The sequence below is a fragment of the Pantherophis guttatus genome, chromosome 5 (assembly GCF_059756535.1).
Source record: "Pantherophis guttatus breed Tessera chromosome 5, ASM5975653v1, whole genome shotgun sequence".
NCBI lineage: Eukaryota > Metazoa > Chordata > Lepidosauria > Squamata > Colubridae > Pantherophis > Pantherophis guttatus.
Window position 1 is genome coordinate 65,599,818 of NC_142067.1, and position 14,656 is coordinate 65,614,473.

The 14,656-nt window shown below is 42.9% G+C and overlaps 1 protein-coding gene across 2 annotated transcripts in view; it reads right to left on the reverse strand.

Moving 5' to 3' along the window:
- Positions 1–14,656, reverse strand: part of LOC148113430 (uncharacterized) — an 80,999-nt gene that overhangs the window by 8,188 nt on the left and 58,155 nt on the right. Inside the window, exon 4 of one of the 2 annotated variants that reach the window (XR_015728233.1) lies at positions 12,507–12,647. Coding sequence is in view for 1 of the 2 variants with exons in the window: in XM_087871302.1 (XP_087727428.1) it covers positions 12,602–12,647 (46 nt within the window). In the remaining variant the exon portion in view is untranslated. Of the gene's footprint in view, positions 1–11,118; positions 12,648–14,656 lie in introns of those variants that run through there. The other variant, XM_087871302.1, reaches the window with a different exon arrangement.

Consider the following 14,656-nt stretch of genomic DNA (forward strand, 5'->3'; position numbering starts at 1 on the left):
CTGCCTAGTACCTTTCTCAATTTTAAACGCATCTGTTAAACCTCCATTAACTATTATTTGTGCTGTTTGTTCCTGATATATTGCTCTAATTGAATGTATAAAATACTCCCCAAAATGCATTTTTTCTATTATCTTAAACAGGAATTGCCAGTTCAATTGATCAAATGCTTTCTCTGCATCCAAAAATATGAACGCTGCAGGGACCTGGTTATTTTTTTCCAAATATTCCAATAGGTTTATAATTTGTCTAACATTATATTTCATTTGCCTCCCTTTTATAAAGCCTGATTGATCATTATGAATTGTTTGTTACATAACTGGCATTAGTCTATTCGTTAATATCTTAGCAAAAATTTTATAATCCGGGTTCAAAAGTGAAATTGGCCTAAAATTTTCAGGTTTAGTACAATTTTGATCTTCCTTCAGGATCAGTGAAACAAAAGATGTTCACCAAGAGGGTGGGACTCCTCCCCCTAATTGAATTTTACAAAATAGAACTCTAAGTGGTTCTACCATTTCAAACTGTAAATTCTTATAATAAACAGCTGTCAATCCATCTGTTCCCGGAGCTTTCCCTGCTTTTAATTGCTTAATTGCATCAGTAATCTCATCAGAAGTTATTGGTTGATTCAATCCTTCCCTCTGTTCCAACGTTAATTCAGGAATATTCCCTTCCTTTAAGTATCTATCTATATCTATACCTTGTATTGAGTCACTAGCATATAACTTTGTATAAAATTCTAAAAAAGCCTTTTTGATCATATTCTGTTGGTAAACTTGCTTACCTCTAAATTCTATCTTACCAATGACTTGTGATTTCTGTTTTTTCCTCAACATGTAGGCCAACCACCTACCTGGTTTATTGACATTACAAAATGTGTTACGTTTAGCATATTGTAAGCTAGTTGCCACCTGATCAGCTATTAACATACTAAATTGCCCTCGTAGTATATTTATTGTTTCTTTTACTTTCTTGTCTCCTGGATTAAGTATGAGTGATTGTTCTTTCTTTTTTATTTCTTCCTCTATCTCTTTCTGCTTCTTTTGTTGTTTTAATCTATGTTTATTATTCATGTGTATTAACATACCCTTCATATAAGCCTTACTAGCATCCCAGACCATTTCCATGGAAGTACCCTTATTCATATTAATTACAAAAAATTCTTTCATTTGTTTTTTAAGCTCTTTCACATTTTCTTCATATCTAAATAAATTTTCATTTAACCTCCAAGACCTCCTTTCTCCCCTCTCCTGTTCAAATTCCACCCAAACCGGACTATGATCAGTTAAAGTTCTTGGACATATCTTCGTCTTCTTCACCCTGGAAATAAAATCATTTGTGGTTAGTATAAAATCAATCCTGGAGATGAATTGATGTCTACCAGAAAAAAAAGTAAAGTCTCTTTCCTCCGCATTTCATTCTCTCCAAATATCTCTCAGTTCTATATCTTCCATCATATCAAAAAAAGATTTAGGTAATTTTGCACGTGTTGATATCTTTGATAAACTTTTTTTATCTTTCTGTGTGTCTATTACTCCATTCCAGTCACCCATTAATATAAAATATTTATAATCCCATTGTATTATTTTAGTATGTAGAAATTTATAAAACTTGTCCTGTTGCTGATTAGGGGCATATATTCCAATAAAAAGCATTTTTCCAGTCTGTGTTGATAATTCAATTGCAATATATCTTCCTTGATCATCTGCCTCAATTAGATTAGCTGATAGTCCTTTCCTTACATATATGACTAGCCCATTTTTCTTCTCTGGCACTGATGCCACAAAATGTGTACCTAATTTTGAATTTATCAAATATTTTTGATCTGATAATCTAATATGTGTTTCTTGCAAGCAAATAACGTCATTGTTAAATTGTTTCAAGTAGTGAAATACTTTCTTTCTTTTTTGTAGTGAATTTAGGCCATTGACATTCCAAGATAGGAATTTAGTTGCCATCTTTAGCCTTTCGAAGCCGTATGAGCATCAGCTGAAACTCCTCCTCCACCTTACTCTTTGGCCTAGCCCCCCCCCACTGCTTCTGTTTTTTGAACTTCTTGAGATAACTCTTGAGATTGTTGCCTTTTTGATTGTTGTTGTTGCAATTTATAAGTTGATCGGGTCAGTCATTGTACTTTCGGCTCTCCCTTCTTAGGTGGTTCCAAAGTTGGAGGTAAGCCCCCAAGATCCAAATCTTCTTCCATGATAATTCCTCCAACTGCAACTTCAGCATAGGTTTGTATCTGTTTTCCATCTTTTTCTTGTTGTAACATCTCCATTTTCTTCTTCCCCCTCCCCCCGGTGAGGGTGGGTATCCAGCCTTTAAAACATTTACATAGAAGTATTTTGCCTTCCAGACTGTGTTTAACTGGTATCTTTCTCCATTATAAGTCACTATTAGACCAATTGGAACGTCCCATCTATATGCCACTTGTTGATTTCTCAGCTCATTTACCAAAAAGCCAAAGTCTTTTCTACTTCTCAGCCTCTTTGGAGGAATCTCTTTCAAAACCACCACCCCTTGCCCAGCCACCTGAACTTTATTCTTGCAGGAAGCTTGTAAGATATCGTTTCTAATCCTCCTAGTTGTAAAATAGATCACCACATCTCTTGGCAGCTGCCTTTGTTTTGCCAGCCAGGAATTAACCCTGTAAATTTTATCAATTTGGCTTGCCACATCTTCTGGTCTTTCTTTAATTATCTCTGCAATAGCATCAGCACAAATATCTTTTAGGTTTTCTTTACTATTTTCTTTCAGGCCTCTCAGTCTCAGAGCAAACTCCATGGACCTGTATGGTAACATTACCAATTCATTATCCACTTTCTCTGTTCTGGTCATGACATCTCCCATTTTGCTTTCCAAATTTAAATTGGCTTGATTAATTTCTTCAACTTTCCCATCAAGCTGGATAACAAGGTTTGACAATCCTGATACAGCATAAACAATATCCTCTTTTATCTCATCGTGTTTCTCTGCTACCACTTCCTTGATTGAACTGATATCCTCCTCAACTTTCTTTAATTTCCTTTCCACAAGTAGTGTTAAATTATTCATAGCTTCTTTCATTGCTGTTGCTTGATTATTCATGGCTTCTTTCATAAATTATTTAAAATCATTAAGTGCTGCATCTTGATTCTGACTCTGACTCTGTGAATCAGCCAAAAGTTGTGATTTCTGTGTCACCACTGACACAACTGGAGAACCTCCCCCTCCTTTAACAACTCCTGGTTTCACTTGTCTAGAAGCCATTTCCCCCGCCCCCTCTTTTAAAGAGATCTTCTTTTTTTTCTCCCAAAGCCACAAAGCCACAAAGTCTTTAAACAACTTTAAAATGTTTGTAATTTATAGTCTCTAATTTTTCAGACAGGATAATTTTTGTTTTTTCCACAAGCTCTCAGTTCCCAGCAGTTAATAAACAGCTAATCCACTCTCCCAGCGCAAAGTTCTCAAGCACTTTCGTTTCTGGCTTTCACTTTCAAAACCATAACAAAGACGCCATCTTCAGCTTCCAGCTCAATGAGATTCAATTTGAAACAAAGTAACTTTGGAGTTAAGCTCTGTACTTTTAAAGCTTGTTCTCCTGTTTTCCACTCTGCCTGTGCTTGTAATCAGTCAAACTCACTTTTAAAAGCAGGATCGGATCGCGGCTTCTCGCTCTGCTTTCGCAGAGTCGTCCTAGCTTCAGAGCTTCTTGGCAGGCTGGCTGGGGAGCTCTCACCCTCCAAGCCTCTGGAAATGTTCCAGAGGGCTTTTGGGGAGCTCTACTCTCACCCACCGGCTCTCCTCTCCTTCTTTTCCCGAAGGAGAGGTTTTTCAGCCACCAGACAGCCGGTTTGCGCTGTCAAAGCGGCTTTTATGAAGATGCAGGGCTGGCGGTCTTAGAAGACCGTCCACGGAGCCTGCGGTGCCGACCGGAAGTCTACACACCCACCACTATTGATTTTATTCCATTAAGTTCAATTTCCACTGCTACAAATCTACCATATTCATCTATAAACATATAAACATACAGTATTACCCAGGCAGCTTTCAAGACTTTTTGCCAAAACTTACAGTATGAAATATATAATTCAATATTAATTAACAAGTTCATAAAAGCATATATGATTTTAAAGAACTTTAAAATATGAAACAGGTTAATTAGTTGTAAACATTTTTTTAAAAAAATATTCCATTTAGAAATACAGATAGTCCTCAACTTACAACCACAATTGAGCCCAAAATTTCTGTTGTTAAGTGAAATATTTGTTAAGTTAGTTTTGTCCCATCGTATGACATCTCTTACCACAGTTGTTAAGTGAATCACTGCAATTGATAAGTTAGCAAACTGGTTGGTAAGTGAATCTGGCTTCTCCATTGACTTTGCTTGTCAAATGATTGCAAAAGGTGATCATATGACATTGGGATATAGCAATGGTCATAAGTATGAACCAGTTGCCAAGCATCTAAATTTTGATCACATGATCATGGGGATGCTACAAATATTGTAACGATGAAAAATGATCATGTCACTTTTTTCAGTGCCGTAACTTTGAATGGTCACTAAATGAACTGTTGTAAGTTGATGGCTACCTGTGGTAAGAAGAAGTTGTATAAGTGTAAGGATCACCTCTCCTTCCAACTTAAGAAAGTACGAACTCTTGAAATGTAGTTGTTCAAAAGGATTCTTTTATTAAGCAGAAGTGAAAACCATCCAGCTAAAGCACAATCTGAATGCCCTTAGGCAAAGCAGTAGGATTAAAGTGGTAGAGACCCCTCCCTTTAAGTCAGAATGCAGATTTCAGCCAATACACAAGTGTGAAGATGTTTTCTTTACTATTTCCTTTGAGAACCCGAACAAACATGCATTCCCACCACTACTCTTTAAAGTGAGACAACCCACATGGCTATCATAAAAATTCCTGCAAGTAAAGGGAATCTCAGGTTTCCTTGGCGCCAGGATATAGGTTGTAAAATATCTGATGACACAGGCCATGCTAGTAAATCAAATCCAAGTCCCCCCTTCCTCCACTTGAATGGCAGTATCACTTTTAGGGATCTGACATGCTACCCTCCTTAGAAAACAAAAGGGTCCACCTGTAAAAATATATATATATACACAAGATTTCAAGATTTCATGATAGTAGATCAACAAGGTTTGTTAGGGGATTGGGAGTGAAATTTTCTCAGTAAGATTGGAGCCCTAACGTGGTGTTTAGCGACCCATTCATTGTGTGCTGATGATAAATGTTTCCAAGCAACTAAGTATTGGACTTTCCCTCTGTGGATCCTAGAATCAAGGATTTCCTTGATTTCAGTGTTGTTCACCTTCAATCATGATGGGAACAGGTGGTGTAGATGCAGGTGGTCTGAGGGATGAGATTACTTCTCGTTTGATTAAACTGATATGGAATACTGGGTGGATCTGCCTGAGTGTCTTTGGAAGAAGTAGTTCAACTGCTACTGGATTGATGATTCTAGTGATGGGGAAAGGTCCAATGAACTTTGGCCCTAGTTTCTTTGATGGTTGTAATGATTTCAAGAATTTTGTAGATAAGTATACTCTGTCTCCAATATGAAAAGGTTTGGGTTCCATCCTTTTCTTGTCAGCTTGAATCTTAAAAGCTCCTCTAGCTTCCTGTAAGGCTAATCTAACCACTGGCCACGTGTTTTGCAAATTATCCATCCACTCCTTAAGTGAGGGGATGGTGGGTTCTTCTGTGGGTAGTTCAGGCATGGGGCTGAAATCCTGGCCTGTTGCTTCTCTAAAAGGGGTAAAACCAGTGCTTGAATGTACAGCATTATTAAACACAACTTCAGCAAAAGCACGGTGGCCAGAGAAGCTGGCTCCCCTCCTGCTATTGACCCATCTAGTTGGCAGAAAGCAATGGGGGTTTTCAGCTTTCTTACGTTAATCCCTAACTTCCCTACTAAGGTTCGGCTGATCAAACAATGGGTGCACCCTCAATCCACTAGGGTGGGGATACTTATCTCCCTGTCCTGGTTTGGGATAAATAGTCTTAAGGGGAGGGTAAGCAGTTTAATTGGTTTGCTTACCAGTGGCTCATCATCACTTCCGAACGAGTGTGATTCCTCCTGTTCAGATGCCAGGGTTTCTTCCCCAAAGAGGGGAGGGGATGGGACTTCTACGGTCTCCCTGCTCTTCAGAGCAGTCTCCTTCCCATGCTGACCCGGTTTTTCAGGACCCTCCCCCGGTGGGGGGTTCTGGGCGGGTGTTTGCAAACGACACTCTGCAGCTTGGTGCCCTTCTTTTCCACACTTGAAACAGGCTGAAGATCTCAGGGAGAATGTGTTTTGTGGTTTGTGGGGCTCCTGCTTTCATTGGGGTGAGGATTTCTTCCATGCTCGCCCCGCTCGATACTGGTTTCTGGCCATATCGATCTCAGCTTCTTTGGCGGTGACATACCATTCATGTAGGTCATTCGGTGCCCCTCAGGCCACGCAGGCATTATATAGATCATCACTCAGTCCGTCCTTGAAACAGCTCACCAAAATATCTTCCGGCCAGTGCACACGACACGCGAGGTCCCGGAATTCTTCAGTATACTCTGCTACTGGCCATCGCCCCTGCTTCACCACCTTAATGTGGTCGCGTGTTTTGCGATCTGCCAGTGGGTCCTCGAACTGACGTCGCAGGGCCATCATGAAATGGTCGAAATTCCGCAGTTCTGGTGCGTTGGCATTATGTAGGGTCACCATTCATCTGGCTGTGGCACCCTCTAGGGCTAGGGTCACAACTCGCACTCGGGAGCCTTGGGTTTGGAAATCATGCCCATACTCTTGCATGTAGGTGAGCACATGTACCACAAAGAATCCTAATTGTCCCCCAAGGGGGGGAGTTTCTCTTTCCAGTTGAGGAGCCCGGGGTTGGTTGGGAATGGGCACCGGTGTGCGTGCTGCCTGGGGGGAGAGGGTTTGCTGGGTCTTCTCCACTGCTGCTGCACCATCTGCTTGATAGGCGGGCTCCAGGAGGGGGGTGCCTCCCCTGGCATCATCTACAACTGCTGCCCTTTCAGTGCTCTTTGGTTGTTGTCCTGGCTCCCTTCGGATGTTAAGATTTTCCAAAGTCTCCATCACCAATTGAATTATATGCCTCTTCAGATAGTCCTCCCTCAGGGGTGCTTCGGTCAGTCCCCCCTGGTCAGTAAGGGCTTCTAATTCCAGTTTCCACCCTGGTTTTCGGTTGCCACGGTTGAGGGTGACTCCTCTGGTTCTCTCATCCCAGCCATCTTTCTTCCCAATGCCAATAGACCAGCGGGGTTTTTCCGGATTCCCCAGGGTTACCTCATTCTCTCCGATGGGTTGCACGAGACAGGCATCTGACTGGGTGGCGGTTGCTGTCTCTCCCCAGCAATCGGTTTCTCCCAGCTCTCTGCTTTGTTCAGACATGGTTTGCAAGGTCCCCTCAGTAGAGCGAAGATTGCCTCTCTGGGGTGACCGTTTTGCAGATTGTGCTTTCTGTAAGGATCACCTCTCTTTCCAACTTAAGAAAGTACGAACTCTTGAAACGTAGTTGTTCAAAAGGATTCTTTTATTAAGCAGAAGTGAAAACCATCCAGCTAAAGCACAATCTGAATGCCCTTAGGTAAAGCAGTAGGATTAAAGTGGTAGAGACCCCTCCCTTTAAGTCAGAATGCAGATTTCAGCCAATACACAAGTGTGAAGATGTTTTCTTTACTATTTCCTTTGAGAACCCGAACAAACATGCATTCCCACCACTACTCTTTAAAGTGAGACAACCCACATGGCTATCATAAAAATTCCTGCAGGTAAAGGGAATCTCAGGCTTCCTTGGCGCCAGGATATAGGTTGTAAAATATCTAATGACACAGGCCATGCTAGTAAATCGAATCCAAGTCCCCCCTTCCTCCACTTGAATGGCAGTATCACTTTTAGGGATCTGACAATAAGAACAGAAGCAGGGGTGGGTTCTACTTACCTTTAGTTCCGGTTTGCAACGGGGCCGCATGCATTTGCTTCGCTTGTGCGCACGCTCTTCTGCACATGTGCAGAAGTGTTTTAATGATGTCAGGGTCAGTGGGCGGAGCCTCCTGCCTGTTTTACTACCAGTTCTATAGAACCGGTGTGAACCGGGGGCAACCCACCACTGAACAGAAGCCTTTGTATATCTTCTGGATAAGAAAACATTTAGGGCAAGGGCCACCCCTCTGATGACCTTATCTCTAGTTAAACTAACCCATTTTATGAAATGATAAGATGTTAAATTGAGAAACATTTATGTATTGTTTCACTCAGGGGTGGTATTCACTTACCTTCGCTATCGGTTTGCAAATGTGAGCACACGCGCCTCCTCCACACATGTGCAGAGGGTCAAAAACAGGACATGATGACATCCAGGCAGGTGGGCTGAGCCTCCCGCCGCCGGCACTACCGGATCACATGATCTGGATAGAGCCGGCTGAATTTCACCACTGGTTTCACAATCCAATTATTTTAATCTTCTGTCAAATACACCACATGTACATAGAGGCAACATAAATATTTTAAGCATCTGTAAATTCAAATGCCGAGTATAATTAATCTTAAATAATGTTATTTAAGCCTGCAGTCTTATACTATCTTATTAAATCTGTCAAACAAATATGAGGGGATAGAGAATAAATGCTTTTTTTGAAGGTAAAATCCCACTGAATCATAAAAAGAAGTGTCTATAGCAGGCATCCTCAAACTTTGGCCCACAGGACGGATCCAGCTGGCCAAAGCCATTAATCTGGCCCATGCGGGACCATGAGGCTGCCCCATCCACATCGCCACAGCCACCTGCCAGCCCCCACCCTTTGGCCACATGAAGGGCTTACATTTGCGAGGGCTGGCAGAGTGCTTCTGGGGGACGGAGGAAGCCAAAGAAGGGGCGGGCGGAGTCCCCAGAAAGCATCCACATGCCCTGTTTTTGGCTGAGTGCTTCTGGGGAGGGGGGGAGGGGGTACAAAAATGGGCCATGCCTTTTGCCAGCCAAGGAAAGAACTCTTTCCTCAGCTGGCAAAAAAGATTTGCCAGAAACTTCAGGCAACCGTCACTCTACTGAGGGGGGCAGGGGGGAGAACCGAAAGGTCCCAAAGGAGAGCCTGTGCCTGCTGCATAATTACATCGCGTGATGGTCAATTTTCTCTGGCAATGGTAAGGCAATTTGAGTTTGGGAGAGATTTCGGGCATGGAATGAGAATCAATCAGGAATCAGGTAAACCTCCCTCCTTTCTGTGGATCTGTGCAACGTGGGATTCTTTGAACACCCCCACCCCCATTTCCGCTTCTCTCCTCACACTGCTTCACAGCTCCCATGGACGGGCTGGCAGTTCCTCAGATAGGGCTGCCCAGTGGGTGACGAACCTGGAGCAAAAGTAGAAGAAAAAAGGCTATGCCGCGCAGAGAAAATGTCAGCGCACTGAACAGACACTGTTCTGTTCTGGGGCTTCTGGGTTTTTTGTACTTCCTGATCTCCCACATGGGACAAGTAGACAAGTAGACATAGACAAGTAGAAACGGGGGCTCCCTGCACTTTTTTAAAAAGTCAGGGTCGAGTATCTATGGCCGCTTTATGACCTATGGACTCCAACGCTCAGAATTCTCAGGGCTAGGAAAAGAATTAGGGCTGAAGCCAAACTGGTGTCTGTGTGTGTGTGGGAATAACAAGAAACATTCTGTCAGAATGTTCAAATGCACAATAATCCACTTGTAACAGCTGAATTTCTTCGCTCTTTATTTTTTGGCCATTCCACCCTGCCCCCCCCTCAAATCTCTCATTATGACTATAGGAGCCATCCATGGGTGAAATGTAAAATTTGTTACTACTGGTTCTGTGGGGCTTGGGGGGGGGTAATGTGACTGGATGGGCGTGGCCAACTTTTTTTTTTATTTTAACTTTTCAAAGCATTTTTTCTGCAAATGCAAAAAAATGCTTGGGATTGTCAGAGCCTTTTCAAATCATTTTTTAAACCACCTCTTTTTGTTTTAACAACCACCTGATTGTTTTAAAAAATGCTTTGAAAAGTCTCTCTCACGATCAGGCAACTCAGCTGGGATCGTCAGAGAGACTTTTAAAGCATTTTTTTCTGCAACCTCTTCAGCAGAAGAGGTAGTTAAAAAATGCTTTGTAAAGTCTCTTTGATGATCAGGCAACTCAGCTGGGATCATCAGAGAGACTTTTAAAGCATTTTTTTCTGGTTAAAAAAATGCTTTGAAAAGCCTCTGTGATCCCAGCTGGGCCATGCGATCATCAGAGGCTTTTTTTTAACTTTTAAAAGCATTTTTTTGGTGGAAGAAGTTGTAGAAAAAATGCTTTTAAAAGTAAAAAAAAAAAGGCTCTGATGATCGTTCGGCTCAGCTGGGCATGGGGGGGGTTGCAGGGATTTTTGCTACTGGTTCTCCGAACCACCCGCCGCCATCGCTACCGGATCGGGTGATCTGGTCTGAACTGGGAGCATTTCACCCCTGGAGCCATCGGGGTAGCGCTACCTGTGGACGCAAATTCAAAAATCCCCCCTTGTATTAAGGTGAACGTCCTGTTGCAAAGTCCCCACCCCCACCCCCCACCCCCTGCTGATAAAGAGTGGGAGTTGTTGGCCTTTATTCTATTGATCGGGGAAGGATATGTAGGCTGAGGCTTCAGGAGATCCTGGAGATTGGAAGAAGTTGGAGCACAAACATCCCCCTCCCCTTCCCTTCATTAGATAAAATGTACTTTCACTCATAAACTCATCCTTCATTCCAGAATTATCCAGATCGGAGATGTGGAGTTAGTTAAATGGAGGCGGAGTGGGGGTGTTCAAAGAATCCCATGTTGCGCAGATCCACAGAAAGGAGGGAGGTTCACCTGATTCCTGATTGATTCTCATTCCAAGCCTGAAATCTCTCCCAAACTCAAATTGCCTTACCGTTGCCAAAGAAAATTGACCTTCCGAGCAAGCAAAGATTCCCCCCTTGATCCATGAAGAAACAGGAGATGTTTGTGACAGCTGAACCCCACTCCCACCCCCCCAGTTTGAGCAAAGCTGCCACCATGAAGCATCATGTGCTGTCAGTGAAGGGGCATTACTCGCACTGGGACAAACAGAGGTGAGCCCAGCCCCACTGCCCATGGCAGCTCCTTCCACAGGTGGATTTTTTTTGTTTTTTGTTTTTGACGGACCGGATCTGCCCCCCTCCCCCCCACTTAAATCTACTGTATTTCCTTTGTGGAATTTAGCTACCACACATAGATTTCAGTCCTGGCGTTGGCCGGTGAGGCAGCCTGTCCCTGAAGGAGGAAGGCTGTCTCTACCCCTGGAGAGGGAGGCAGGAAGGGCAAGGAATGGAATAGAAATAGGAGAGAATGGAATGGGAATGGGAATGGGAATAGGAATAGGAATAGGAACTTGAATAGGATGGGATGGGATGATATGGGATGGAATTACAATAGCAATAGCAATAGGATGAAATGGGAATGGGAATGGGAATGGAATGGAATGGAAATGGAAATGAAAAGGAATGGAATTGAATTGAATTCAGTGAGGTATCCCAGTGCACTGCCAGGATTGAAGGGGATCCTGCAGAAAATGCCCCAGGAGAGGGGGGGAGGGAGGGAGGGAGGGAGGGAGAGAGAGCGGGAGGGAGGGAGAGAGGGAGAGAGAGACACACACACAAACACACACAGATAGATAGGTAGATATAGAGGAGAGAGAGAGAGAGAGAGAGAGAGAGAGAGAGAGAGAGAGAGAGAGAGAGAGAGAGAGACTTGTTGATTGTAAGCTCCTTGGTGCTGAGAAGAATGGCTGCAAAACTGAGTATCCTGAAATGGACCACTAAACAACTTAAAAAATGATCTAGTAAAAAGAAAAGCCAACCAAAAGAGCAACATGCAAACAAAAGCAAATAAAACACTCACAGGAGCAAAACAAATGAAAGTTTAATGTGTGTGTATTGTTTAATGGACTGCTAAATTGGCAAAATGGACTGCTAAATTGGGCACGTCCACCCAGTCACATGACCACCTAGCCATGCCCATCCAGTCACATGACCACCTAGCCATGCCCACCCAGCCAGTTTGGCCCCCCAACAGTCTGAGGGACTGTGAATTGGCCCCCTGTTTAAAAAGTTTGAGGACCCCTGGTCTATAGGCTATCTGCAATATAGCAGTAGTAACTGTGAGAGGGATCAGTAGTAACTGTGAGATCTTGGAGTCCTAGTGGACAAACATTTAAATATGAGCCAGCAGTGTGCTGCAGCTGCCAAAAAACCCAACATAGTTCTAGGCTGCATTGACAGAGGGATAGAATCAAGATTATGTGAAATCTTAATACCACTTTAATGCCTTGGTAAGGCCACACTTGGAATACTGCATCCAGTTTTTGTCGCCACAATGTAAAAAAGATGTTTTTGTTTTTTTTGGTTTGATTTATATGCTGCCCTTCTCCGGAGACTCAGGGCGGCTTACAATGCGTTAAGCAATAGCCTTCATACTTTTGTATATTTATACAAAGTCAGCTTATTGGGTCCTCATTTTACCTACCTTAGAAAGGATGGAAGGCTGAGTCAACCTTGAGCCTGGTGAGATTTGAACTTGCAGTAATTGCAGGCAGCTGATGTTAATAACAGTGCTTTAGTCTACTGCGCCACCAGGGCTCTTTGCTGTTGCTTTGATGTTGAGATTCTAGAAAGAGTGCAGAGAAGAGCAACAAAGATGATTAGGGGACTGGAGGCTAAAACATATAAAGAACAATTGCTGGCGTCAGGTATGTCTAGTTTAATGAAAAGAAGAACTCGGGGTGACATGATAGCAGTGTTCCAATATTTCAGGGGTTACCACAAAGAAGAGGAGTCAAGCTATACTCCAAAACTCCTGAGCACAGGACAAGAAGCAATGGATGAAAATTAATCAAGGAGAAAAGCAACCTAAAGCTAAGGAGAAATTTCCTAACAGTTAGAACAATTAATCAGTGGAACGACTTGCCTCCAGAAGTTGTGAATGCTCCAACACTGGAAGTTTTTAAGAAGAGATTGGGCAACCATTTGTCTGAAATGGTATAGGGTTTCCTGCCTAAGCAGGGGGTTGGATTTGAAGACTTCCAAGGTCCCTTCCAACTCTTGTTATTCTATTCTAATATGAAAAACAATAATCTTATATTAAGGTCACTGTTCATGAGAGAAGCTCTAAAGCATATGGTGTGACTTCCTCTGCATGGCAGCCTTGTCCTAGTAAACTCCTTCTTTCTGGCAATTTTCCTTTCTGTTAGAGGCACCAAAATAATCCAGATATATAAGGTTTCCTGCTAGAGCAGGGGGTTGGATTAGATGACCTCCAAGGTCCATTCCAGTCCTAGATTGCTGTGCGGTTTCAAAGCTAGACTGAAGCCACATATAGTGCCAGGGTTTGTGGTCCTTCCTTCCTCTCCTTTCTCTCTCTCTCTCTCTCTCTCTCTCTCTCTCTGTTCCTCCCTCTCTCTCTCCCGTCATGTATCTATCCATCCATCCATCCATCCATGCAACTATATGTCATTCACTTTCCCTCCCTCCCTCCCTCCCTCCCTCCCTCCCTCCCTCCTCTCTCTCTCTCTCTCTTTCTTTTTCTTTCTTCCATACAGATTCCATATAGCTCTGAACCCTTAAGGCAAACCAAATACAAGTGGTCCTCATTTAATGGTTGGTTGCTTAGCAAGTGTTCTAATTTACAACTGACTTCCCCAGAGCTACTTGACCAGTTTTTGGAGTTTTGACAGCCATGCACACTCACACTCACACATTATGACCAGTTACAACATCCCACATAGTCATGTGACTGAGGTTTTCTATGTTTTTTGCCAGTTTTCAACAATTCCTTCTGGTTTCTGGTTAAAAATGCCCATTGGAGAAAATGGACTTGTTTAATAACCACAGTGTTTGCTTAATGACCACAATTTCACTTAACGACCATGGTGTTTGCCTAACCCAGGGGTCTGCAACCTTAAACACTCAAAGAGCCATTTTTCTTTGTTGTTGTTGTTAGTTGCGAAGTTATGTCTGACCCATGGACAATGTTCCTCCAAGCTTTCCTGTTCTCTACCATCCTCTGGAGTCCATTTAAACTCACGCCTACTGCTTCAGTGACTCCGTCCAGCCACTTCATTCTCTGTCGCCCCCTTCTTCTTTTGCCCTCAATCTTTCCCAGCATTAGGCACTTCTCCAGTGAGTCCTTCCTTCTCATTAGGTGGCCAAAGTATTTGAGTTTCATCTTCAGGATCTGGCCTTCTAAAGAGCAGTCAGGGTTGATCTCCTCTAGGACTGACCGGTTTTGATCACCTTGCAGTCGAAGGGACTTGTAGGAGTCTTCTCCAGCACCATAGTTCAAAGGCCTTAATTCTTTGGCACTCAGCCTTTCTTATGGTCCAACTTTCACAGCCATACATTGCAACTGGGAAAACCATAGCCTTAACTATACGCACTCATGTTGGCAGAGTGATGTCTCTGCTTTTAGGTACGCTATCTAGATTTGCCATAGCTTTCCTCCTCAGAAGCAAGCATCTTTTAATTTCTTAGCTGCAGTCCCCATCTGCAGTGATCTTGGAGCCCAGGAAAATAAAATCTGTCACTACCTCCATTTCTTCCCCATCTATTTGCCAGGAATTGAGAGGGCCAGATGCCATGAACTTAATTTTCTTAATATTGAGTTTCAAGCCAACTTTT